Genomic DNA, 25,892 nt, shown 5'->3' with positions numbered 1-25,892 from the left:
CTTGCAACGTGTGGGTATTTCTGCAGTATAAATATGTAAAGGAGCTTAATTACTACCGCTTGTTGAAGCGTCTGCGACGTTAAAGCAGGCAGCTGTTTCCTAGCAACTGCGTTTCATCACCAGTGAGAAAACTTCCAACGAGCATTATGACGCCAATCAGTCACCAAGGTAATAGCAGTTCATCCTGTTTGTAAAGTGCGACGGCTATTTTGTGAGATGGTTGGGAAATAAATGACGTAATGGGATAATTAAGCATTTTGACTTTATAAACGGGAGTTTATCTGGAAGTTATTTTTCTAAAGAAATGAGCTGACCCGTGACGAGGTCACCTAAAATGCAGTCAAGTCCACGTCCTAAAGCGTTTCAGGAGTAGGAAAAGAACAAATGGCCACAAAATACAAATCAAAGCCTGTTAAGTAAATGTTTAAATGTACTAGATTTTAAAAAAGTAAACAAAATAAAATTCCCCCATCTGAAATGTGGTGAAGAAGAGGTATAAAATAGTACAAAACAGAAATACTTAAGTACAGTATACCTACTTGACAAAACTTACCACTGAGTTTCACTTGACAAGCTACAACACCTCAGGAAAACAGGACATGTATGTAATATCCTGTAAGGACCAGCAGCATGGCTGTATGTTGACATGACCAACTAGAACAATTTTAAGGAACTGTAAATGGTGGCATCCTAGATATTTAGCTAGAGACCAACCTGTTTGACAGTTTGCTGACAATCACACTGTAGAACAGGTTCTATAGATGCAAAAGGCATCCAAGTCTTGCCTGGAGAAGTGCAGTGCTGATCCCCTGGAGTTTGTTGGGTAACTCGGGCCTCCAACAGACACCAACCGTCCAGCCTCGAGTCCGATGGTTTCACTGGATGAGCTGCTTCTTACTGCGTTTGTCAATTTATTGTTCCCCTGATATAAAGTATCAGTGACTTTAACGTTTCAAACTGTCAGATGAATTAAGGCCAAGCCACAGGAGAAACAAATCGTTTCTAACAAGACATTCACATCCAAAATGATGAAAATGTCTTGTTTATTTACTTAATATTCATATATTTTTACAAAATAAAAAATGAAACAAAAAGCTAACAAGTCTGCAAGTAATTACGAGAAGGTAAAGGAGAAAGTCATCGAACAAACAGGGACTACAGTACTTGTGTTTTTTTTTTTTTTATATATGTACAAGACAAGTTTATCCATTTAAATTTTTAAAACGCACAGTACAAAAAGAAAAAAATAAATCACTGACAAAAAACAAACAAAACAAAAAAAACCATAGTACAATGTTGTCCATCGGTATTCAATGCTGCAGTTTTCCTTACAATGGGAGACAGGTGGTGGAGCAGGGAGGAGGTGGGGGGGCCTAAAAAAAATAAATAAAATGAAACACACTGGAAGGCAGATTGGGTGTGTATTGGCCTTGGAAATCATTCAACAGCTCTTGCAGAATAGGTGGGGCCGTAATGCAACATATTTATAATTCATGGGAACAGTTACTGTACAAGTGTTGGATAATGAAAAATTCTGTGCTAGGCAAAAAACAAAGCACAGTACACAACCACAGCCCCCGTGTGTACAAACATGCACGCAGTCACATGACAAACACTTTCCTCACAGTCCAAGCCAGTGAGCTCGCTTATACGTCTTTATATATAATATATCTATATTTGGTAAAAAATAAACTTCACAACTCTACCAATTTAGAGAATTGTTTCTTGAAACTTAAAATGACATATAAAAAAAAAAAAAAAAAAAAAAAAAAAATCAACAGCAAATAAGCTAATTTATGTGTTTGGGTATTTTGTGTTCCACCAAAAAATGAAGTAGTGGGGAGTCGAGGGTGAGAAATACAAAACCAGCCTGTCCCCCACCTTTAGATATTACTTCAGTCCTCCCCAACTGCAAGAAAAAAGAAGAAAAAAGGGGAGGGGAAGACAAAAAAAAACAAACAAAAAAAACAACCATACAGGAAACGTTCTTTCATTCTTTTAGAAAACAGTTCTATGTTACATACAAGTCAAAGAAAAGTGGGTGAGGCTGGGGGATTAACACAATACAAATTCCCAACACTCAATATTTCACCTCTTGACGGTGTATTTCTATAACCATTTAGCTCCGATCTCCCCTCTCTTCTAAGCCCCTTTTGTCCCTCCCGCCCATCCATGCATCATTACAGTGCTGGTTCTCTCGGCACAGCACCTCCTCTGACCGCAGTCAGAGCTGCAGGAGTGCTGGGCCAAGAGACTGGGTAGGGAATCTCTGCAGGGGGGTGAGGGGGAGTTTATATGTGGAGACTGTTTGCGGAAGGAGTGATGAGCCCCCCTTCTAGCTTCTGTCAACAGCGTGGGGGGGAGGGCCGACAGCTGATGTTAGTTTGCCCCCCAGTTGTAGCTGTTGTATGCCGACTTGTTGATCTGAGACTTCTGTTGAATGGAGGCGTTCTGGCTGCGCTGTCCGGTGCCGCTCTGTGAGAGAGGACAGAGTTTATCTTTAGATAAACCTCAGGACGTTTTATGCAAGTTAATTTTGTAACGATGGTAACAAGTAAACATCGAACAAAAAGTTCGGAAATTAGTGTTTGGTAGATTATTTCTCTGTTGTAACAATGCTTCTTGGCAATAAATTGTATACCGTTGGAAAGCCTGTTTATTTACCTTTCAAACGGTGCCCCAATTGTAAGGATCATGCATTTCTGGGATGAGCAGCACAGCTGAGTATGTGGGTTGCGCCCATGAAAAATTTGCCAAATCTTCTCTGCCAATGCCAAACAGCTTATTATGCTGTTGACTGTCAGGCTCGTTTGCGCTGGTGTCGGCAACACCTGCACTGGAACGTTATGTTCAGCGATGAGTCCAGATTCTACCTAAGGAAGTTGGAGCGTAGGGTCAAAGTGTGGAGAAGACGGGGAGAACGCTATGCTGATTGCTGCACCGATAAGAGTAACACCTTTTGGTGGAGGCAGTGTGATGGTGTGGGGCGGCATCTCCATCACTGGAAAAACGAGGCTCGTCTTCATTGGAGGCAATCTCAATGCAGAGAGATATCGAGATGAGATTCTGCAACCAGTGGCAATCCCATTTCTCCACAGTCTGGGACCGAACTCCATCCTCCAAGATGACAACGCTCGCCCCCACAGAGCGGTTTATCAGAGACTACCTCCAGAATTTGTGAGTAGAGAGGATGGAATGGTCCTGACCTCAACCCAAGTGAACACTTGTGGGACCAGCTTGGGCATGCTGTTCGTGCTAGAGTGACCAACACAACCACGTTAGCTGACTTGCGACAAATCCTGCTTGAGGAGTGGAATGCCATCCCACAGCAGTGTGTGAGCAGGCTGGTGACCAGCATGAGGAGGAGGTGTCAGGCTGTTGTGGCTGTATGGTTCTTCCTAGGGCTGCACGATTATGGCCAAAATCATAATCACGATTATTTTGATCAATATTGAGATCACGATTATTCATTCATTTTTTCAGCGTCTTTGGGAGGTGGATGGATACGCTGTCGCGCTATGCAGGGTCGCTGTTATGGTTTTCTGGGTTGACGTTGGACATGGACGGAGATTCAGTGAGGTAACGTTAGCTTTGGTCTTAATGCAGTCGTCGTACTGTGGTTTGTGGTGATTTTTCAGGTGGTTGAACAAGTTAGTTGTATTGCTATGCGGCGCAGACACAACTCGAACGCACTCTGTGCATATGATTTGTTCTTGGTTAACATCACTTGCCCTAAATCCAAAAAACTTCCAGACAACGGATGATGATTGAGGGGCTAGCTCCTCGCCTTGTGCTCCTGACATTTGATTTACCTTTCACACGACACCCGTGACCATCTGCTCTCTGTTCTGTTGTCTCTCTACTCTTCTACTAATACCGGAGTCGACTGCAGACAGAACTGTTTTTGAGGCTGCCGCTGCAGGGTGCGCGCATGACACCTCCCATCTCTTTCGTCCCCTGGTGGTTGGCTGACTGTTAGTTGAGGAAACGCTTGATTTGATATGTAGCAGAGCACGCATTTTAAACGTCAATATCGCTGACGATCATGCTCATTTAATTGTGGCAACCAAAATCGTGATCGCAATTAAAATTCGATTAATTGTGCAGCCCTAGTTCTTCCACACGCTACTGAGGCTCCTGTTTGTTAAATGGCCAATATGTCTTGTTTCTTCCTTGTTACTGATAGACTTCAATCGTCCAATCCACCAAACAAGAGTGGATAGCAACAGCAGAATAAGCTGTTTGGCATTGGCAGAGAAGATTTGGCAAATTTTTCATGGGCGCAACCCACATACTCAGCTGTGCTGCTCATCCCAGAAATGCATGATCCTTACAAATGGTGCACTGTTTGAAAGGTAAATAAACAGGCTTTCCAACGGTATAACAGTTATTGCCAAGAATCATTGTTACAACAGAGAAATAATCTACCAAACACTAATTTCCGAACTTTTTGTTCGATGTTTATATACTTCCGGGATTGGGCGCAGGGATTTTCCCTGATGCAACAGTAGGTTGAAAGCAGTAAAAACAGGCATGTTGAGGTTGTGCCCTGCTGTGTATTCTAGCAGTTCCTCATTAAAAGCAAGTAAAATACAATGCCCAAACAGGAACTTTTTCCCGTTTGTCATTATTTTTGACAGATGCGGTAATATTTCTCAGTGAGCTCTTTGACACAAGAGAAGATAAACATGTGAAGCGCTACATGATCTGCTGTCAGTCACTGGAATTTGATTTACGTTGATGAAGCCAGACAACAGTGACCAAAACAGTCCAATGAAGGAGTCACCTGTGAGTCTATATGATCCTGTGATAGTTTAAAAAAAAATAAAATAAAAAAAGACTGGTTGAAAGCAAGACAAACCAGAACTAAAAAAGGCAACTAAGGATCTTTTTTATTGGTCCGAACTGAACTGAAGGTGTGAAAGCGACCTGCTGTACGCTACCTGTCCGTCCTGCTGCAGGTGGTGGTGCAGGATCTGAGAGTGGGGTTGTTGGTGCGGTGCCAGGATGTGCATGAAGGGGGCTGGGGCGTAGGCGGCAGCCGCCGGGGGGTTGATGGGTCCACCGGTCCCCAGAGCCGAGGGCAGGCTGAACGGAGCCGCTGGAGTGCCGGCATGGAAACCCTGCTTCTCAAACGACTGCTGGAGGAAGGGACACGAAGAACAGACATGATGTTTTGGCTTGATTCAATCTGCAAAAAGTCCTCTTCTTGAAATAGGTATTATCTGTAATTACCTGCGTCTTTGTGTAAACAGACCCTGAAATATCTGGTACCCCCGTGTTGCTTGATGTCACAGAGACTCCTGCAGAGACAGAGACCGGAGACAACATTAGTCCAAAAAGTGGGCATGTTAAGGGGACTTGAGAAACACCCAGCAAACAAACCATGCTCAGCCATTTTCAGATTCTAGCCAGCACAATTGCTACATGGTGTGCCAACAGGGAATCTTATTTGTATAATTCTATTTGTGTCAACATTTTCTCCAATTCAAGACAAATCTTATGGCTTTAGAAGAAACGAGGTTCCTGGGAAATATAGAGTATGAACATCTATGTCAGCGTAAGTTCATAGATGATTTCAGCAGAATTTCCCTGTATTGAGGACAGCAGAGGCGATGAAGAGGGATGAAATTAAGAGGAAGAGAGGGAGATGGTGTCGCAGTGCATCAGTCAGCCACAGTAGAGCATCTGGTGGTTACTGCTGTGGTTGTTACCCCCCATATCGCCATAGAGACGTAGAACAAGGTCAACTGGTGTGCAAAAAACCAAATGGACATGAAAGACTGATTCTAATCAGACTCAGTTCAAGTGGCATTCACGTAACAAAATGATCGTGTCTTTGAGTCCCTGACATGTTTTGTCACAATCTGTGAGCAAGAAGACTGATCACATGATGAATTCACCCTGAAGTGAGTTACTTTTGTCATTCAGTCCGTTACATGAATCAATTTTATGGCTTTATTAAGACATGACAGTCACAGAAAGAGGCACGATGCTAATGTGATATTTGGTGCATCTGAAGCCGTGGAACTGATAGAAAACCACAGTAAGCTGCAACATGATATTAATGAAGAGTGGTTTGAGTTCTTCTACAGGCTGCATCAGTGATGTGTTGGATCCTTAAAAGCACATTGTCAGCACGAGAGATGCCCATCCCTGTGTGCCACTGTAGTCTTTGCATTAATCCGATAGCATCGATTCAGATTGCGCTGAAAGTGTTGTAAAAATGTTACTAGGTTAAAAAAACAAAACAATACACAGCATAGCTGAATATAATGAAGAACTCACTCTTGACGGGTACTATGAAATAGATCCGTCGTATTTCTAAAGAAATAATTACCCCTCAGTTGGAGGTCAAAATGGTGCCATTTCCTTCATCGTTTGGTTTGGGTAACACATTCTTCATATAGATTTGTCACAAATACCACAATACAGACTCCAAAGATTACAGCAGAAACACTTTAGATCAAAACCTCAAGCGCCCTTTACAAGGCAACTTAGTCTTCAGTCAGGTACCATTCACAAGAGCATCAGTGTGAATGCTGCTGTAGCTTCTTCAAACAGTGTCCACACACACACACACACACACACACAGTAACAAGGACATTTTGCTAACCTATCTCTCTTGGATTGTAACCTACAGGACAGTGAACTCGATACTGGAGATGGACCATGCCAGCAATGACAACATGAGTGAAGAGCTAGCAACACAGAGGGGACAATGGGACGGCATCAACCAGAGCAACTCATCAGTTTATGGCAGCCACAGCCCTTGTGACCGGCCACAGTTTTCACTCTAAATCTAATAATTACATAGCATAAATGTCAAGAATATAAAAAGAACATTTGGATTGATGATGAGTTGCCCTGGAGGAGAACACTAAACAGACAGAGTGGCAGACAAGGCTAGTACGGGAGGCAGGCTGCATTGGACGGTCTAAAAGCGGATGTAGTGTGACGGTCTTCCCACAGGCGCAGCTCATCAGCGATGAGGCAAAGGAACCAGAGCAAAGAGTGGGAGAAGGATGGCTGGTGACACAAGGAGGAAGACGGGAGGGACAGGTTTTTTTTTTCCTTCTATATTTTGGCAGGTGGCGGCACTCACCGACTCCCGGCCCGGTGACAGAGCTGGCTGGCTTGTTTTGTGCAGAAGCGGCAGCGGCCACGGCAGTGCCGTATCCGCCCTTACAGAAATCCCCACTCACTGAAGCCTGGCCCACATCCTCATAGCCTGCAACAGTCAGACACACAGCCGCAGCCCACAGCGTTAGACACACCAGGCAGGGGAAACGGACCTGGCTCAAGTGGCATTCACAAACAATTGATAGCGTTGGTCTGAAACAGTGTACCACATGGACAGGTTTTACCAAATTGTGACAATACAGATGGTGTCCTCTCGCAAAACACATTATACTGACATCCAAATACTTTACTGCAAGTATCTGAACTCCAAATGTATTGTCCTTTCTGGCAAAACCGGTCAATCTGGTTACAACAAGCAGATCAGAAACAACGCTAACATCATTTGCAAATACTATTTGACCCAAGTCTGTGGGGAAGAGGTGGGGGAAGTGAGGGGGCAGGCAGGTTCTGTGTGGGGGGGGGGGGGGAGAGCTTGAGTTGGGTGATGGCAGAAAGCAGCAGATGGTGAAGCTTAGAACGAATAGGTGCTGCACATGTTGTGACCAAAGGTGGATATTGATGTGATGTATTAAAGCATGAAAATAAAAAAACAGCTTCACTGAAAAATAAGAGTAGATACCAGAAGGCAACTGACAATTAAACTGCTTGAAAAAAAAAAAAAAAAAAAAAGGGCTACAAGGAGAGTCATTTTAAGAGATATTGGAGGGTGATCCATGTTAAGGAGATGTGGTGGAAGGTGAAGCCTTGGTGCAAACCCCATAGCAGAGCAAGCTATGGAAGACAGCAGAACGATAATCTAACCCCTCTGTTAAATAAACTGATAAAGCCAGGAGCCGCTGTTCAAGCCCAGCTTCCCCATCCAGTAGAATGACAGTCCTATATATTTCATCACAAGAAACAAGAAGATGGCAAGACATATTCTTGCCATCTTAAAACAGCTCCATTAATGAGACATGTTCCTTGTGTGTACGGGAAATGAAAACTGGGCACACGGTGCAGATGCATTTCCAATAATCGGACACAATTGAACCTCAAATATTCATCATGCGCAATCTAAAAACATTCTGATTTAACTTTGAGGTCCACAGTTCAAGTGAGAATCAGCATTCAACAATGTGTTATGAACCGTTAGCAACACGAGCGTAACAGAAGTCTTTACACGAGCATCATGTTTATGCTTGTAGACGCTGCAGAGCGCAAATGAAATACGCACTCCACGCCAATGAGAAATCAATGGGCTCATCGTGAGAAACAGCACAGAGTTACTGGTATGCAGGTTATAGAGCAGGACCTGCATGACCCTTCAAAAAAAAAACAAAGAAAAAAAAACTGCAGCTTCAATAGCGTTTAGCGCCTCACCAGTGTTGTATCCATGGGAACCATAGCCACTAGCCTGCTGGAAGGGTGTGGCCGATGCATTGACGCCGACGTTCACACCGTGCTGCTTTGACGAGGTAGGAGCCACCTAGACAAAGAAAACCATGGCATGTGTAGTCATGTCAGCAAGCCGTAACCAAAGTTTGTCTTGAGGGGGCCACCAGAGGAAAAGTCAAAAGGACAATACAATACTTTTAAAAACCTCAGGGTGGGAGCAAGAATGTAATGCAAGCCAACAAGTTAGCCAGCTTGTGAAGAAGTTGTCTTACCGGAAACACAGCAGGTCCGTACTGGAAGGTATTGGGCAGGCCTGGCATGCCAGTGTAGTATGGGAGGCTCGTGTAGCTGTAGCCAGGCGGCAGTGCGGGATTGAGGAAGGGCTGCTGTGTGGTGTGATGCGTCTGGGTCTGGTTCTGTTGTGTCTGAGATAACGTGGTGGCTGGAGACGGGGAGGATGCATCGCCTCGACCAAACTTTGATAAGTCACCTGCAAATATGTGCAACAGAGGACGACAGAACAGAGTGGGAAGTTAGAACCCATGTGTGACCACAGACGGGTACGCTGTCAACCTGCCAGGCTCAGTTTCCACCAACCCCCCAAAAAAGGCCCTTTAAATGTATTGTGAGGATAATCATAAAAGTTCCACTGTTCATAAGTTAAGCACATGAAGCTTCTTCAACATGCAGCTAACTGCTGAAGAGACAAAGTAAGCTCAACTTTTAATAGACACAATTGTTAGTTGGCTCACCAGAGTACGGGTTGTTCGTCAGGCTGCCGTCTCTGCCAGTCAGTGCCGCTGTGGGAGCTGCAAAGGGGATGCTGTAATAATCCTGGAGAGAAAAATATTTTGTATAAAACAGAAATAATAGACATGAAGCAATAAAGTACGACTTGTGCATAATGTTGCTATTGCAGGAGTTTACGACTCTTCATAAAACAAAACTCACCAGCGGTATTCTTGTTTGCAGCATCTGGAGGTCATCATAGCCGTACACCTGGGGCTGAACGAAGCATGTGTCAGAAAACCGTGTTACTACAGAAATGATGTAACAGAAACTCCAAACAGGTAAAGCTCAGACTGTACAAAGACTGACTTGATGCTGGCAGGAACTTACAGGGTAGGCATGCAGTAGTCCAGGGGCCATGATGTATGGGTTGGGCAGTAGAGGGGGCACTCCAGGTGGCAGGTTTGGAGGCGCTTTCCCTGTAAGTCAAACATAATTGCATTAAATTTGCCAAACAAGCCAATACTACAAATCTATTAACTGTTGCTTAAACTGGCAGGGCTTTCCAAAAGGGCATGGAGTAGCCAGCTAGTGGGGTCCGGGGGGATTCACTCAAATGTTTAAATGTGTAGAAAGTGACACAACCTGCTATTTGTTGAATCAAAGTGTAGGTCTTTCAGCTCGTTAAAAGGACGGCGAGAATCAGTCACAGAGCCAATAATGTACGGGGGACCGTACGGATCACCGATCAACAGTTACGCCACTAAACACAAGGTGTATTTTTCATGTTTGTGCTTGTGTTTATATCTAACCTGAGGATGCCGCAGAGCTGCGTGAGGATGCTGAAGGAGGAATGACCGAGGCCGCTGCGGCGAGTGAAGCAGCGGCGGCTGCTGCAGCGGCAGCAGCAGCAGCAGCTGGGACACACATGGAGGCCGTGTTGAGGCCCATGGCCAGACTGCTGATGTGGCCGAGGCCGGAGGGGACTGAAACTGTGGCATGGCCCATAGAGGCCTGAGGGGCCCCTAGTGACACCTGCGCAGCAGCCACCATGGATGAGGAGGCAACTGATGACGGTACGGCTGACACTGAGGAAGGGAAGGAGGAGGAGTGGAGGCTTGAGTCACCGTCTAAGCTGGGATGCTGTAGAGACAAAAGGAAAAAGACAGAAAGATGCGGTTAGGATTGATGAGATTACATTTCCATTAGAGTGACTGGACATCTAATGTGTCCATCTGCCATCACAGGAAATGCAGCTTTAAAAAGGCTCAGAGATGGATAAAGATGCACTGTCCCGCGTAAGCATGTACACACAACTCATGGTTTCTGTCTGGTTAAAATAACATTGAATCTGCTTCAAGGGTCATAGAAAAAAAAAATAAAAAAAAATAAAATAAAAAAAAAGCAGAAGACATTATGCTTCATCCACATGACTGGTTATACGTATATTCCTGTATTTATACCAGAACCTGCTTACCAGAAGGCTTGAGTTGGATGTCCGGACTGAAGATTGAAGGTGGCTGTTCTGTTGTGATGGGTGAGAGCTGTAAAAATACGGGAAGATTCAGAGCACGTCGCAACTATCTCCGAATTACATCACATGTACTGGTACTTGGGTTGCCCCAGAGGCAGAGTCCTGCACGGGTCCAGTTCTGCAAACCTGAACCCGCCCACACACAAAGCGCAGTACAGGAAGAGGCCCATTACCAGCAAGTCAGAACTGGACCCGGTCCCATCCTCATCCGTTTATACTAGTCCTGCTGTCTGACCCATGATTAAACACACAGTACCTGGTTTAAACTGGGCTTTCCGTTCTTAAATCACAAATCCAGCCAAGGAGAAGTCTGCTTCACTGGCTGCGCTTGATGCCGCGATGGCAAGCACAATCAGTGCCAGGCTTTCACAATACAAAACAACCTTGAGGCTAGGGATGCCAATTTCTTTTCCTGAAAGATAGCAGACCCTCGTTAACCGATTATCGACTGTTAACTGACAAAATGAGGGCCTTGTATGCAGGTGTGCTTTGGTTGAAGTGAACTTTTAAGGACTAAACATTTTGTTCTCAACAACTGCCCACTCGCATTCAGTTCAGTTTTATCCCTGGCACTCGAATCTATAGATTTTTTTTTTTTTTTTGCAGGTTACCCAACTGGATGCAGGACTCAACTTAACTTAACATAACTCAACATAACTTAAGATACTGGTTAACTTCCTATTCTATCATGCATGTAAATTTAGCAGCATCTTACTTGTTGTGTTGAGGAGGGGGGAGGGTGCTCGGAGGCAGGTCTTCACTGTGCCCCAGGCCACTGTGGGACATCTGATTGGATGTAGACAACAAGGAGGCAGAGCCACCGTCACCCAAAGAGCCCATGCTGGAGACGGGCGTGACTGAATCCGAGCCCGGCTTGACCGATACTGCAGAGCCTGCTGCAGCTAGAAAACGAGACATTTCTGGAATAAATTCCAACCCAGAGTGATCAGGAAAAATGTCAACAATGCTGTTAACAAAAAAAATTAAATGTAAATAGACACTTACCTTCTACAGATTGTGCAGATTGCATTGAACTGAAGCCATTCTGTAAAACCAACAATGAAGGTGAAATCAGAGGTTTCTATGGAAACAGGCCATTCTTAAATAAGGCATAATAAGCAAGGATTTCTTAAAAATTCTAAGTATAGACTCATACAAAAATAAACCCTCTCAATCATCTCTTATGACCCGATAGAAGTGTGTGGCGGTGTCTGTATCTGCAGAGACCCTGCCCTCTACCTCAATCTCCTCTTTTCTTCTTATTTTGCGTTGTTTGGGACATTTCTAGGTCTCAGCAAAGAGCATTTGGACCCCAGGAAGGCGTTTAGGCCCCAGCCAATAAGCAGCCCGTTCTCATGCATGTGCTTCCCTTGTCCATATGAGACAGTCTGTGACTGAGCGGAGACATCGCACAGCAAGATAAAGCCCGCTTTCGGCTGTATTCATTCCAAATTGGGCACCTTCCTGCAAGTTTGTGAGGTGTGGACATGTTTATTTAGTGCTTTAGAAAATAACCACCGTGAAACAATCAGAAAATAACATTTTATTCTTCTGATTCACAGCTTTGTTCTCCCAACACTGGCCCCTCTCTTCATTGCTCGACCACCTCTACACGCTCTCTCATTGAGCTAGGGAGGAGAGGCAAAGTTTGTATTCTGTGTTTACAAGTAGCGATCCGACAATGAGACTACATATTATACCTTTAAGAGGCTGAAGGGTGTGGGGCTTTTGTAAACAGTCGAGCCAAGATGCTTGTTTGCTTTGCAGAGCATTTTAACTTCAGGTCAGGTTTGACACCAGTAGTGTATTACACAGACCACAATTAAACTGGACCAATGAGGGTATATATGAAAACCATATCCGGTAATGCTCTTGACACGATTTTAGATTAAACAAGAACTTTAAACCACGAGACCCCTGATTGTATGAAGACCTGCGAGTTCGACTGACACAATTTGTGTGGAGCTCTTTATATCTTCAACCGGACAATCTTTTTAGTGAGATATTTACACCAGGAGACTTCCGAATTAAACACAATCCTTTCAATCAACACTAGCAATGAGCTCAAAAGGTCTAAGTGAGGGTTAAGCATTAGCCACTGCTCTAACTACTATAACAACACCAAATCAAATGTTTTCCCAATTAAAGTGAAAAAGAGGGAATCTTTGGCCATACCTTGGACTGCATATCCTTCTGAGGGGAGGAAGAGGCTGAGGGAGGGTAGCGGCGAGTCTGGGACGCTCTCTGATCGTACAGGTCCATCTGACTGGAGTTGGAGAGAGCTGGAGTTGACTCACTGCAGATTGCAACGGTATCGACGAGATTGTGTTCTTAGAGAACAACCAGTGGTTCTGACCCAAACATTTCTAATCACAACTTAAGTTTTTAAGCACTTTTAGGGACTAAAACATGCACTTAAATATATCATTCCCCCCCAGTACTTAAATGCTGCATAAGAAAAAATACTTGCTTAATTTACAGCCATATAGATGGCATAAATCGTGCAAAACGTATTTCAATGTGAAAACACATCTCTAAAAAAATGTGTAAATATGAATTTTGAATGCACTAACCTGCTGGGGCTAGTGTAGAGACTGTTCTGAACCTGGTTGGCCTGTGTTGTGGTGGCGGGGGTGGACTCGTAGTCTGGTAGAACTGGTTCTGACCCAAACTGCAGCGCTCCAAACTGAAGATTGAGGCCTGTGATGTCTGCTGAGCCAGGCATCTCTACCGCCAACGCAGGAATCTGAGGAAGATGAAGAGTGTTATAAGACTCGGCACAAATGTCCACGGATGTTTTCTGCCATCCCAGAACCAGGAGTATATTTTCACATCACATCCATGAAATGTGCCATTTTTGTTTACATGGAGAATTTCATTTAAAAAAAACAAAAAGATCCAATCATCACATTTCAAATATGCTGTTTTTTTTTTAAATTCAGTTACCTTTGATGAAATGGAAGTCTTCTTCTTCTGCTGTTTGAGTTTGTGTTGCTGCAACATCAGTGGACTAGAACCATGGGCGTCTGAGGAACTTGGGGAAATTTGCTGACCTAGTGATGAAACTGCTGCCATTTTGGGAAGGGAGGAAGCAGGCGGAGGCACCACATGGGATGAGGATGTTGTTTGTTGTGGTAAGGAAGAAGACGAGGAGGAAGGAGGCAGACCTTTGTCCTGCAGGAAAACATCCAACATGGACGAGGTTGAGGTGGCGGCCTGGTAGGGCTGCCGCTTCGTAAAGGGCGCATGGACCGCAGACTCCGCCTGAGTCTTCATCTCTGTAAAAAGAAAAAGAAAATTAAAGTTAGGAATGAAACCGTGAGAGCAGTTTGGATATTCCTACATTAAAAACAAAAAAAAAAGGATCTATGGAATGATCCTTAACATGCTCAGGGGGATATTGAGGGAAGATCAGAGTAATTACAGTAGAATGTCATCTCACCGTACTGTCCCAGTGAGGCTGCACTGGTGTCCCAGGATGAAGGGGTTGTGTTCGGCGGTCCAGTCTGGGAGTGCTGGGCTGCCAGCTGGGCCAGTGCCTGGGCTGTTTTATACTGCTCCAGGAATTGAGAACCAGTGGTCCCTGTGCTAGCTCCTTTAGGGTCCCCCACATCCCCGAAACCCTTGCTCAGCATGCTGACCTGCAATGTTGGCAGATTATGACACTTATCAAAACAATAAAAAAAACAATTGGTGCTACATGGCCGTAGTTATGACCCGATGTCCATGGCCCTATCCCTTTCCTGTGTGGCTAGGAAGTGGTTGAGATATAAACTTTAAAAATGGCGAGTCTCACCATGCTGTGCTGGGTATAAGGGGTGCTGGACGATGTTTGGGAGAGTGGCACTCCTTGCTTGGAGTTGCTAAAAACCAGTGACTGGGACAAGGATGGGGGCTGGGTGGCCTCCATGGGGGGGTTTTCTGTCTCTGAAGAGGAGGATGGGGGAGTCTTCCCCAGGAGCACTGCAAGGTCAATCCTGTAGCAAAATAGAAATATTCATATTCAAGAAGACATTTGAAATGTGATCTGTGTCAACTGAACCTTTATTTATACCACGAGTACAAATATCATTGTTAGGACTACAACTACTAATAATTAATTAATCTGCAGATTATTTTCTTACCTAATCGTTTAGTGTATTAATCAAAATAGTAAAACATGTCCATCATAATTTTCCAAGGTGACATCGTTACAATACTGTTCCCCAACCAATAGCCCAAAACACGAAAATATTCAGTTCACTATAGTGAAAGACAAGGAAATATAGCAAATCTTCATAATTGAGAAGCTTGACCCAGAAAATATTTGACATTTAGCCAAGTAAACAGTGAAACCAAGCAAATGTAATTATTCTCTCGACCCATTCCTGGAAAACATGAGTCGAGCTAATGAAGTGCACAAGTGACCCACCTCTGTCCTTTGGTGATGGTCACATTCTCTTGAGGCAGAGGGACGGACGCCACACTGGAAGCTGTGAATATCTTGGTCTCTGAAAGCTGCAAAAGGAGGAGAGAGTAGAGGATGGAGGGAGTTTTAGTTGGAAGAACAAAGGTTCACAGAATTTGCGGCCGCATGTCTCCACCAACCAGAGCAGTTGCAGTTTCCATTTATGCATGTCCAAAATGTCATGACTTCATGTCATCCAACAAGACATTTGTGTGAAATAGTAATAATTAGCATATGATACGGATGGATCCAGTCTTCCTTCAGAGACACTTTGCTAAAACATTTGATAAGTTCAGATTTGTCTTTAAATATAACAGTAAGTTGGAACGTCTAGAGCAGGGGTCGGCAACCTGCGACTCGCGAGCCTCTCTGTTGCGGCTCCCTGAGGTCCCCAACTGGCACACCGGATCCGGACCCAGGAACTAAAAACCGATAGATAATTCGGAATTATACATATTGGGCACCGAGTTTAAACTTTAACCGGCGCCTCTTATTCAGCCGTTACGGCACTTGTTCGGCGGTGCAGGAAACACACCGACCAATGCATTGCAAATCACATCAGGTGATGCAGCTCAGCCAATCAAATATGGGTATTCTGACAAGTTTCCTGATTCGAGCGAGGTTTACACACACCGTGACACATGGGGTTGAGACGAGGAAATAGAAAGAAGAGCAGGGAAATTGCGCTGATAGAAGAAGATATCTCGCATGACTCTCTCCAAAAAGAGAAACGTGTTCAGAGAGAATATAATTTATAAGCAAGAATGAACAGAATCTTATATGTTAATTATTCCCACAGGCAGTTACCTGTATGCTTCCAGAACAAGCACACAGCATTTGCTGAAAAGTGTCACGCTGGAGATGAGCGACAAAGAGCGATTTCTCCTCTTCATAAGAGTTCGATATTATTTTATTTGGTGGAAAATAGAGCAAAACGGCTCTTTGGATAGAAAAGGTTGCCGACCCCTGGTCTAGAGCTACAGCAGTTGCATGAGGTTAAGCTCAGAAACACTCACATCCTCATTCCAGTCCTCGGTGCCCCACTCCTCTGTGGCAGACCTCCAGGCCCCTGTGAGTCAAAGAGAAACGGTTCAATACTACTGAGATAAGAGAAGAGTTTCAAACGGAATACGGGATGCATAAAAACAGAAAAAAAAAAAAGGTTTACCAGGAGCAGAGTCAAACTTGGGCGGATAATTTGTTCCCTCTCCTGCAGCGTAATCCACTCCTAGAGACAAAGACGGAGGTGAGGAGATCAAAGTTGAATGTAATGAAAAGAGAGGATTATACTTGAGTCAACTGGACGCACAGCGATCTGGATGTTAAGATCTAAGAGGAATACAACGTGTCTCGGATTTTGAACAGTGTGCATGGTTGATGAAGAAAGCCTCAAAAAGCGAGTGCCCTTTAAAAGCAAGTGATCTTTGGGATGTTGATTGTTTGGATGGTAAACAGATGCTTCATTGATAAGATTAACCCGCTCTTATTGGAGGGAAACCTTTCTGAATAAATTAACTTACTAGCTCCTTCCTCGAGCTCCGCGCTTCCTGTGTTGTTCCAGGTGCTGCCCCCTCCATAGCTTTCTTCTGTCTGGGCTGGCTCCGCATAGTCAGCAGGGTTGAATGTTCTGGGGAAGAAAGCAATAAGCGAATTGAGAATTGAGTAATTGAGTACGTACTGGCAACATTTGAAGGGCTGTCAGCACTACAAAAAAAAACAAAAGAAGACTTCAGTCATGACTGCGTGCCCACAAACAATAATCTGGGGTCCATTTTTAACTTACCTTCTACAGGTCAAAGTTTTGAAAATGTCAAGCAGAAGCAGTTCAATTCTTAATAGCTTCAAACCACTAGTGAGCATGAATATTGCACTACGAGTACTGTTTGAATAAATCCCCAGCTCTGCTCTTATCGTCATTACACTTTAAGCTAATAGAAACACTTCAGAAAAAGGAGTGACTGGGGTTGTAGCAGGAAGAGGAAATGATAAGAGGCTGAAGTGAATCCATTACTGTCTTTGAGAGTTTTTACAGTTAAGACATGCAAATAAGGACGTGTGAGCATCCAAATACTGCTTTTGTTGTTTCTCAACAACTCTTTTCCTGGTACTGCATGTCTTTCATTAATCCGACACATCCGTGCATGCTGGGAAAAATTACAGCTGGCGCAACCTAGCAACATGACGAAGTAAAAGACTTTTCTTTTGAGTCCAGCTAAGCTGCTTTCATTATTTGTCGAAGATATTTCCTGTGCAAATCTGAGGGCACTTATGGCTTGCATGAGCAGATTTAACATCAAATTTCAGGAAGGTCATTTCTTTTTCATATACTATTAATAGAATGTAGAGTAATACTTAGTTTTGATAATATTTTATATTAAAACATCCTGTTTTATGTCACTTAAAAGTCTCCCTACAGAAAAACAAGAATAACAGACACACCAGAGGCGATGCACTCACCTCTCACCTCCTGCAATATCATATCTGGGCCCCTTATCAATCTGGCTTTAGAGGGAAAATAATGGCAACAATTACAAGAAGCACAACAAAGTAAAAGTAGAAGATAAAGCTTTTGTTTTTCAAACCATAATCCAGAGCAGCAGCGTGAGCAAAATGCCTTTGATCTGCCTGTGCCAGTAGTGTAACAAAACACTCTACGCCACCTGTCAGTCACTCCCCAATGCAAGGCAAGCCAGTGTGCTTTTAGTCGTGGTGGGTAAATACACAGTCCAAGAAACCCCAACTCATCAGAAGATTACACAATGCAGCCACAAACACAAAAACCGTTGCTAGATGACAGCAGTTATGCAAGAGTAAATGCAGGAATCTTTCCACTGATGCAGTTAATGGCTAAAACAATCTCAGGACTTTCAATGATGCCCATCACACAGCCGCATCATCTCAAAGCTATTGCTGAACAGTCACACAGGATGCCGATGGGAATGCATCAGTCCGCATTCAATATCTCCTCCATTGAAAGAATTCACCATCTTCAGTCAACTAGTCGTATTTGATCTCACTGTTCTTTTAGTAAAAATTGAATGATGACGAACACACACTGTGATAATCGTTGACCAGCTTTGAATTGAACTGGCTAAATTCAGATAAACAGCTCAGTCTCCACCAGAGCAAAACCATACTTACTATAGTCTTTGTAGCTGTGTCCTACAGTTGTAACCATTTTCAGGGGGGTTATATTCATGCCAATTTGGGGAAGGCCTCTATAGCCGCAACAAACTCGGAGTCCTATCACTTCCCTTAGTTTCTTTTCTGCACACTCAACCACAGAACTCAAATACAAAGGCAGCTAACAGTTAACCCAAAGAGGCAGCGCTGTAAATGTGCCAACCAATGCTGTGGTACGAGTGAACACAACTGGCTATATAATGAATGCATCCTTTACGCCAGGCAACATCAGCAATGGAGGAGGTTGATTATATGCAGCCGTGTTACATGCTGCAGTTATGGTCAACACCACATTACCGTGTGTGCCACAATCTGAAGGATTCAAGATCAATTCAATACGGTTTTTAAAACCATGATCCATTTCACCAACGATGGGCCAATACTTAAGACTTATTATATTTCAGACAACACATCCAAAACTAATATTGTGCAAAACACAATGGACTTCCTTCAACAGTGTTTTCAAACTGGGGCAGCTTTAAAGATCGAGTATCTTCTGCATTGCATTAAATAATAAAATGAATGTGTCTGAGATTCTTGGCACCCTGAGGTTTTCTGCATCTACAAGCTACTGTTACTATGGAACTAAAAAGCTATATTTGGCTAAAAACCAACATTCGTGGATTATATTGAATTGATTTATTAATTTCTACCCTATCATCCTAGTAATTTAAGTTTGACACCAACTTTAGAACAAATCAGTTTGATCAGCTTATTCTTCAGTAATAAATTGCGGTACTTGTTTCCCTTGTGAGCTCACAGTATTCAGGGCATGCTAACATTTTCAAGCAGAATATGTGTATGTGAGGTGAATGGTACATGCTGCCGTAGCATATCAAATGTACTAGCACAAGGTACCAGTGATACACACAAATGCAATCCACTGTAATAAACTGATTAAAGACCTGATCTGCTTTAAGACACCTTCCTTTAAAGCCACGTTTCATTTAAGCCACCGTGTTTAAGTGACACTGAAGCAACGCTGGTGAACTGTGTCTGCTAGCAGCAAGATGCAAAAGCAATTACAGAACTGTTGTGTGGCATGAGGTGGGAGGTTAGGAAACATGAAGACACCTCAGCTAGCACTGCATGCAATTGTAGGTGCGAAGCCCCAGCACTCAGCTCAATTATGACCAATATGATACAAAGCATATTGTAGTGCTCCTGGAGATATGCAAGTCAATATCTGGGTCCACACTTCACAAATGCACTTAAAATTGTTTGACATTTTCACAGCATCATGGAAACACAGAGCATACAGATGAAAACCTAAAAGACATGTGAGGTTTTGTTACAGCAATCGTGTGCAGTGCACCACTTGAGCAAATATCTGTGAATTAAATCAAAACACTTTTAGTTTCATTCAAGTCTTCCTCTACCTTCTGAACCTCCGTGTTGAAATATATTTACGGCATGTTTACTGTAGCTTTGTAGCACACATTCAAGAGTGAAAATTACATTCAGGCTTCTCTTGGGAGGAAACCACTCAGCCGTTGACAGCACTAGAGAAAGCCACATCATATCACATGTGCTACTTCAGCAGATCAAGATAAAAAGAAGATTGTAAGATCTATAACTTCCCACCTAACTGCTTAAAGTCAAAAAGGTTGGACATGTCATGACAACTAAAATGTTTCACCATTAAATTACTAAATTTGGATTGACTGTTCACTTGAGAAGTACCTCTTCTGTTATGACACCTACTGATCAAGATACCAGTAAAAGCAATAACGTATCAACTGACATTAACTGTGCACACACACACACACACGATACACAGAACCAACAAAATACAACTGAATGATGCTGCAGTCTAGGGCCAGAGAGCAGAGACACCCTCGAGTGGATCCATCAAAATTTCACACCAAATAAAATGATTAGACATCATGAGAGTTGTTCTGCCCACGCTGCTCTATCCCATTGGCTGATGTATGTTCTCCCTCCTTTGGAATAAGGCTAAACAATAGGCCGGGGTCCTGCTCTCTGGTGACCATGGCAACAGGTAAAAGTGGAACAAAAGGCCCTCTGGTTTTAGGCAACACAGGTGTTCTCTTACCCCATGCCCTGCGCAGAAAATCTGCCTCCTCGCCGTCCAGATACTCCTGGGGAGATAAGAGGTTACTTCAGTTTCTTACCGTGACAACTAATGTCACAAGAAAAAAAACGCCGGCAGTTTAAGTAAAAATAAAAACCCTCCCTAGATACTGACTCGTTTTGATGAGAAACATTTCTTTCACAAACGACTTTGTCTAAAGAGGATTACAGCCACTTACCAACGGTCCCTCTTCCTCTGCCTCTTCCCCGTCGGCCGCGCTCTGCACCTCTTCCAGCTATTCCAGCCTTGGCTCCATCTAAGCCATTCTCCTGACCACGAACTGGAGAGAGAACCGCTTCAAATTTAGACACTACAGCATGTCAAAATAATCATATAAACTAGACTGGTTACAGTTTAGAAAGAAACGATCAACAATAATGGTTCTCTATCAGAGCCAAGTCGCCCTTCATTCAAAATTTTTTAAAAGGCTCCCTATTTTCATCTTTAAGTTATTTTTTTGCACATGTGCAACATTTTTAATCTCAATTTAAAATCGAACACAAGAAACTGTTGAGACAAGTTTACAAGGTAATGTTGATGCAAACCAAACACGTTCACCGCTTCTTCACGTTGAAAGCCTCCATTGCTGAAACACTGGAGAACTTCTGATTTTAAAATACAGCCTTATTTGACAAATAACTGTCTCACAAATTGCAGATACATTTAGGAGTCCTACAGGGCTCTCGTGTGCCCATTAACGGGTCACAAGTACAGCGTTTGTTTTGATTAGTGAAAAGTGTCGAGAGAGAGGAAATTATCTCGAGTTGTAATAGTAGAGTGCCTGTTGCAATTTTGATTGCATCAGCGCTTCGTTCGGTTTCATTTTAAAGATACCTTCAAAATAATATAATGAATCCATAGTTAAAGAATGGTAATCACTTACACTCTCGGCCCCTGCTGGCTCCACGGCCCCTGCGTGGAGCTCCACCTCGGCGACGTGCTACATCTTTCTCTCCTCCTTTCTCCCGGTTCTCTTTTCCTTCGTCTCCGGGCTCTGCCTGGCTAGTCTCCTTCTGGCCTGACACCCCTTTCTTCTTTCCCACCATTTCCCAAGAGTCCTTAGGAAGAAATAAAGACAGCGTTACACTGCTGGACTCATCGACTTTGTACTGAGTCACGATGACCAAAAACAACAACCACTGAGGAAAAGTGAAGGTTAAATTAAGTATTTTATAGAGCACTGCCACATCAACAGGGAAATGTACCCACCAAAAATATGATCACAACTAAAAGAAATGTATTCATAAACAAACAGGTTGGATGTTGAGAGTTGCCTGGTGGTCAGTATAGCATTGACTTGAGACAATCGGCTGGTCAGCCAGTGAGCTAACTGGTTATTAAGAAATAGTTATTAAGAAATCTCTACACTGAGCCAGTATCTTGACAATGCAGGTAGCTGACAACCCCTTATCAAGTCTGATTAATGTGCTGGCAAAACACATTTCCACACTTACTGGATTCAATCGCAAGCAAGGCCAACTCATACACTGTTCTTTTTAAGAACTGGTCATAGATTAAAATATCAGTCCATTACTGTTTTTACTTGGATAACGTAATTGAGACGGTAATACATTTGCTAAAGGGTCAGTAAAAACAATACACTAGGGGCATGCAGAGTTGACATACTGACCAACAGGGGAAGTAGAGAAAATGTTTACGGTGAATACCTTTTTGCATTTTTTACCTTTACATACTACTTTGTCTAAACTAGGAAAACCTGCCTCTGTCCACGCTCTTACAATGCTGTATTCACAGGATCCCTACTCGTACAGTGGAAACTGAAGTCCACTATCATAGTTATCTAACCCAAATTAGCACTGATCTCTCCAGGATCTGACCCTGACGGCCCTAAGCCCTCACACAAAGCCAATACTCACAGTGTCTGGGCTACCCTCCAGCAACACGTTAATGGCTCTGTTGACATCCCCGTTGCTATCGTGCAGTGCAATCATAGACTCATCCTGGTCTTTGCCTGTGATGTCAATCAGCTGCAAAAGAAGGAGTGTCATGATGAGAGACAGAGGTGACTCCAGGCTTACACTTCTGGCACTTGTGCCAAATGTTTTTAAAAAATAAAATTAAAATAAAAACATACATCCGAACACTGGGTTAGCTACAGAACAGTATACCTGCTAACAGCAGGGATTGAGCATCTTGGTCACTTAAGTAGCTATAACAAAGGGTTACTAACTGAAATTGCGGAGACTCATTTAATAAGAGCAGCCGGTGATATCCAGGGTGGCACTTCAATTATTTTATATATTTATTTTAATTATTTTATTTTTCTGGCAGATGCAAACACTATTTGCACGTGGGCGGAATAGCCAATGTGGCTATTTACACCCGCGTGTATATACTATATATAGCATGGCTGAGACAAGCTCCCAGATGTCTGTAGCCAACAATGCTATTTGCACGCAAACTTTGCACACTGTATGCAGCCAACTGTAGGCCATGTATATTTTGTTACAACCGAAAACTGCAAATAATCTTTTCTTTTTTTTTTTAAATTCAGAATACAAGTCATGTTAGTGTAAAAATAGCCTTCTCGCGAGACTCAACCCCCAGTCTATTGGGTGATTTGACACATTCATCCACCACAACCTAGTCCCTTCCATCACATACTGTGTCTCTCTTTATAGTACTATTACAACTATTACTACTAAATCTTATTGCCAGAAATTACATTTTTCATCATTTCTCATAACTGAGCTTGTGCCATAAAAAAGACGTCGTTCAAGCCTTTTTTCCGATCAATATCACACCAACACATTTTACACAGAATAGTACTATTTGAATACTACAGAACTAGGACAAAAAGATGTGCATTTGCTCACCTGTTTGACCTTCTCCTCAAAGTCTGCATCGTTGTGGTCTGAAATCATCTGCGCCAGTCGGATCTGCTCTGCAGTAGCCTATTCCAAGAAAAGCAAACACCGAATATTTATAACAAACAGAATCACAAGATTTGCATTCTTGCAAAACCAGAAAGAACAACTCATATTTAGCCATTCACAAAATCTTCAACAACAACTTGTGTACAAATACTATCTCTATATACTATACAAGATGTTCGCATCTAACAGAAAGCACTGGGAATGAAATTAGCACCTGCCAAAACACACTGTAAATGTTGGACAATGGCAGCTAGGTTATCCTTATATTAAGAAATAATATATTATAAATATTTTTAAATCCTTTCCTAAATTAAAGATTTCACAGGTGGCAGACAAAAAGATGAAGTGGCTGGTTGAAATGTTCAGTGACCTGCACCAGTGGCAGGTGGGAATTCTTTAGGGACTCTTCTCCTGATTTGTCAAAATATGGTGTCAACAGGTATTGATTATCCTGTAATACATTCTTTGCGATGAATCTCATCAAAAGACAATGTCATAAGGTTTTAACTGGTATTGTTTTTCACAACCTCTTAGACAGCATATTATGCTTTTTGTATTAGAAGTTATATTGAATAATGACATCTTAATTGTTGGTGTCTGTACTATGTAACCGTAGCTTTGTAGAAACTGTGTCTAAAAAAAATAAGCGACATTGAGTAATAAATTGGTTTGCCTATACTCAACCCTGGTGCACATCACTGTGCATCCCGGCAGTGAGACAGGTGGTGAGAGTGTGGGTACCTGAGGCCTCTGCTTGTGCTGTGTCTGACTCTGTGTCTGGCCCGGTGTCTGCTCCCAGCTGCCCCGGGCTCGGTTCCCGCCCATGGACGTCATCATTTACAGTATATACAAATAACAGTATTTACAAAGGAATAACACCTGAGGAGAGACATATGAGAGAGGAATTACAGACCTGTGACTATGACCAATTTTTGTCATAATGTACATGTCTGGTGCACTTGAATACTACTTCCTCAAACTGCCTGGTAGCTTATTTTATGCTTACTACTTATTTTATTATAGTTTGTTTTAACTATGTTTTTTACTATGTTTTTACTATGTACTGGCTCTGCGGCACTCTGAGATTTTTTAAATGAAAAGTGCGTTACAAATAAAATGCATTATTATTTATTATTATTATTGCCTAATGGGGGGTAGCTAGCAGCGCTATCAAGAAGACAGCATCAGCTTTGTTCCCAGAGACGCCCGGACGTTGACAAAGGGTGTTTTCAGCCCCTTTCTAAGACAATGTCTAAAACCGAAGCTAGCCGCGGGTCTGACCCGCGAAGCAAAAGTCATGGTACACTGGGTGGTGATGCAGTCACGGCTTACAAGTGCATAACGTTAGCGTATTTAACTCTTCAGAGCATTATGCAACGCTTTCTATATCAAAATAGCCTCGGTGGTGTTTAGTCAACCCAACGTTACATATTGTGAAACACGAGTATACGATTACAAACCTATTACAAATAGATCTACCCTGTTATGAACACCACACGAGAGACAAAATACAAACACAGTTCACGCATCCGACTGCATCTTTTTCGATAGCAAATTGTTAACCTTGCTATCGACAGCGACTGCTTAATCTCGCATACGTTACGTAAAACCCTGTTTGTACTAACGTTAACCCACACACTAGCCTAAAGCCGGGGCCCGTCCAACATATCCAATTCCATTTTGCCAGCCACATGGCCGAAATGCTAGCCAACTCGCTAATACTTGAGGGGAAATCATACAGCTCTGAAGTCTGGGTGGGCTTCCGCTTCACACGGCTTCACCTCATGGCGACAACGAGGCTAATTCTAACAGACGCTAGCTAACCAGCTAACGGAGTGTCGAGAATTGGCTATACAACGCTTAGTTGTTAGCGTTAGCCGACTTAGCTCGATAGCCACAAGTGAATTAGCTAATCAGCTATAGGCGAGCAGTGTAGCTGTAATGTTCGACCAAACCAAAGACGCCCGTGTCACTCGGTTACCACTAGTTGTCTGCTAACGAACGTTAGCCATGCTAATTTAACTAACTACCGTCGTTTCGCACAGGTAGGCAACGTTGGCCGGTTAGCTATGTTAGCAAAGTAGCCGCTTCACAAACTACACCACCACTCTACAACATTCTAACGCCGCTACATCTCTGATGGCCGGGCTCTCAACGTAGACCGAGGCTAAAGACAGGCCTACAGGCCGCTAAAATGAAAATAAATAACAGGCGATACTGACCAGAAACCCGGCTCAATATTAGACACTGCTACACAACCGGCCGACAAGTGGTCTCGTTGTCGACCTTCTAGTCGGATTTTGGACAGGATATAATTCCTGAACCCCAAGTTGATACAACTAAGTTGGGGCAATATAGCGAACCGACTCGCTCGCACAATAAGCGAGAGACTGAATTTACCTGTTTCTTTTCCACTCTGACACCACGGAGAGCTACGTCACGTGGTCTGTAGGGCGCTTCGCGGAAACTGGACCCACAACATGTGATCAC

General features: G+C 43.1%; 1 protein-coding gene across 11 annotated transcripts; it reads right to left on the bottom strand.

Annotated features, from left to right (window-relative positions):
- Nucleotides 1-1,164: 1,164 nt before the first annotated feature.
- ubap2l (ubiquitin associated protein 2-like) lies at nucleotides 1,165-25,892 on the bottom strand. 11 transcript variants are annotated; one of them, XM_076106450.1, is made up of 30 exons: nucleotides 25,803-25,892; nucleotides 24,144-24,281; nucleotides 23,343-23,420; nucleotides 22,383-22,493; nucleotides 21,389-21,563; nucleotides 20,684-20,785; nucleotides 20,467-20,512; nucleotides 17,685-17,729; nucleotides 16,748-16,854; nucleotides 16,396-16,455; nucleotides 16,244-16,296; nucleotides 15,192-15,277; nucleotides 14,577-14,757; nucleotides 14,223-14,421; nucleotides 13,727-14,058; nucleotides 13,354-13,526; nucleotides 12,956-13,046; nucleotides 11,786-11,825; nucleotides 11,496-11,700; nucleotides 10,724-10,790; nucleotides 10,059-10,389; nucleotides 9,637-9,725; nucleotides 9,469-9,522; nucleotides 9,270-9,351; nucleotides 8,790-9,007; nucleotides 8,503-8,608; nucleotides 7,106-7,231; nucleotides 5,236-5,303; nucleotides 4,944-5,141; nucleotides 1,165-2,475 (listed from the first exon to the last, which is right to left on the bottom strand). In XM_076106450.1, the coding sequence occupies exons 2-30, from the start codon at nucleotides 24,237-24,239 to the stop codon at nucleotides 2,380-2,382; spliced, it is 3,615 nt and encodes a 1,204-aa protein (XP_075962565.1). In that variant the 5' UTR covers nucleotides 24,240-24,281; nucleotides 25,803-25,892; the 3' UTR covers nucleotides 1,165-2,379. The 11 variants fall into 11 exon arrangements, with proteins under 11 accessions (XP_075962565.1, XP_075962564.1, XP_075962566.1 ...); XM_076106449.1 differs by lacking the exon at nucleotides 25,803-25,892 and adding an exon at nucleotides 25,625-25,796; XM_076106451.1 differs by lacking the exon at nucleotides 25,803-25,892 and adding an exon at nucleotides 25,625-25,796 and having other exon boundaries at nucleotides 4,944-5,138.

Source organism: Anarhichas minor, unplaced genomic scaffold (assembly GCF_050575085.1).
Source record: "Anarhichas minor isolate MPS153535 unplaced genomic scaffold, ASM5057508v1 ptg000033l, whole genome shotgun sequence".
Lineage (NCBI taxonomy): Eukaryota > Metazoa > Chordata > Actinopteri > Perciformes > Anarhichadidae > Anarhichas > Anarhichas minor.
Note: the sequence above shows the minus strand (reverse complement) of the source record. Positions and strands in the feature narration are given on the sequence as shown.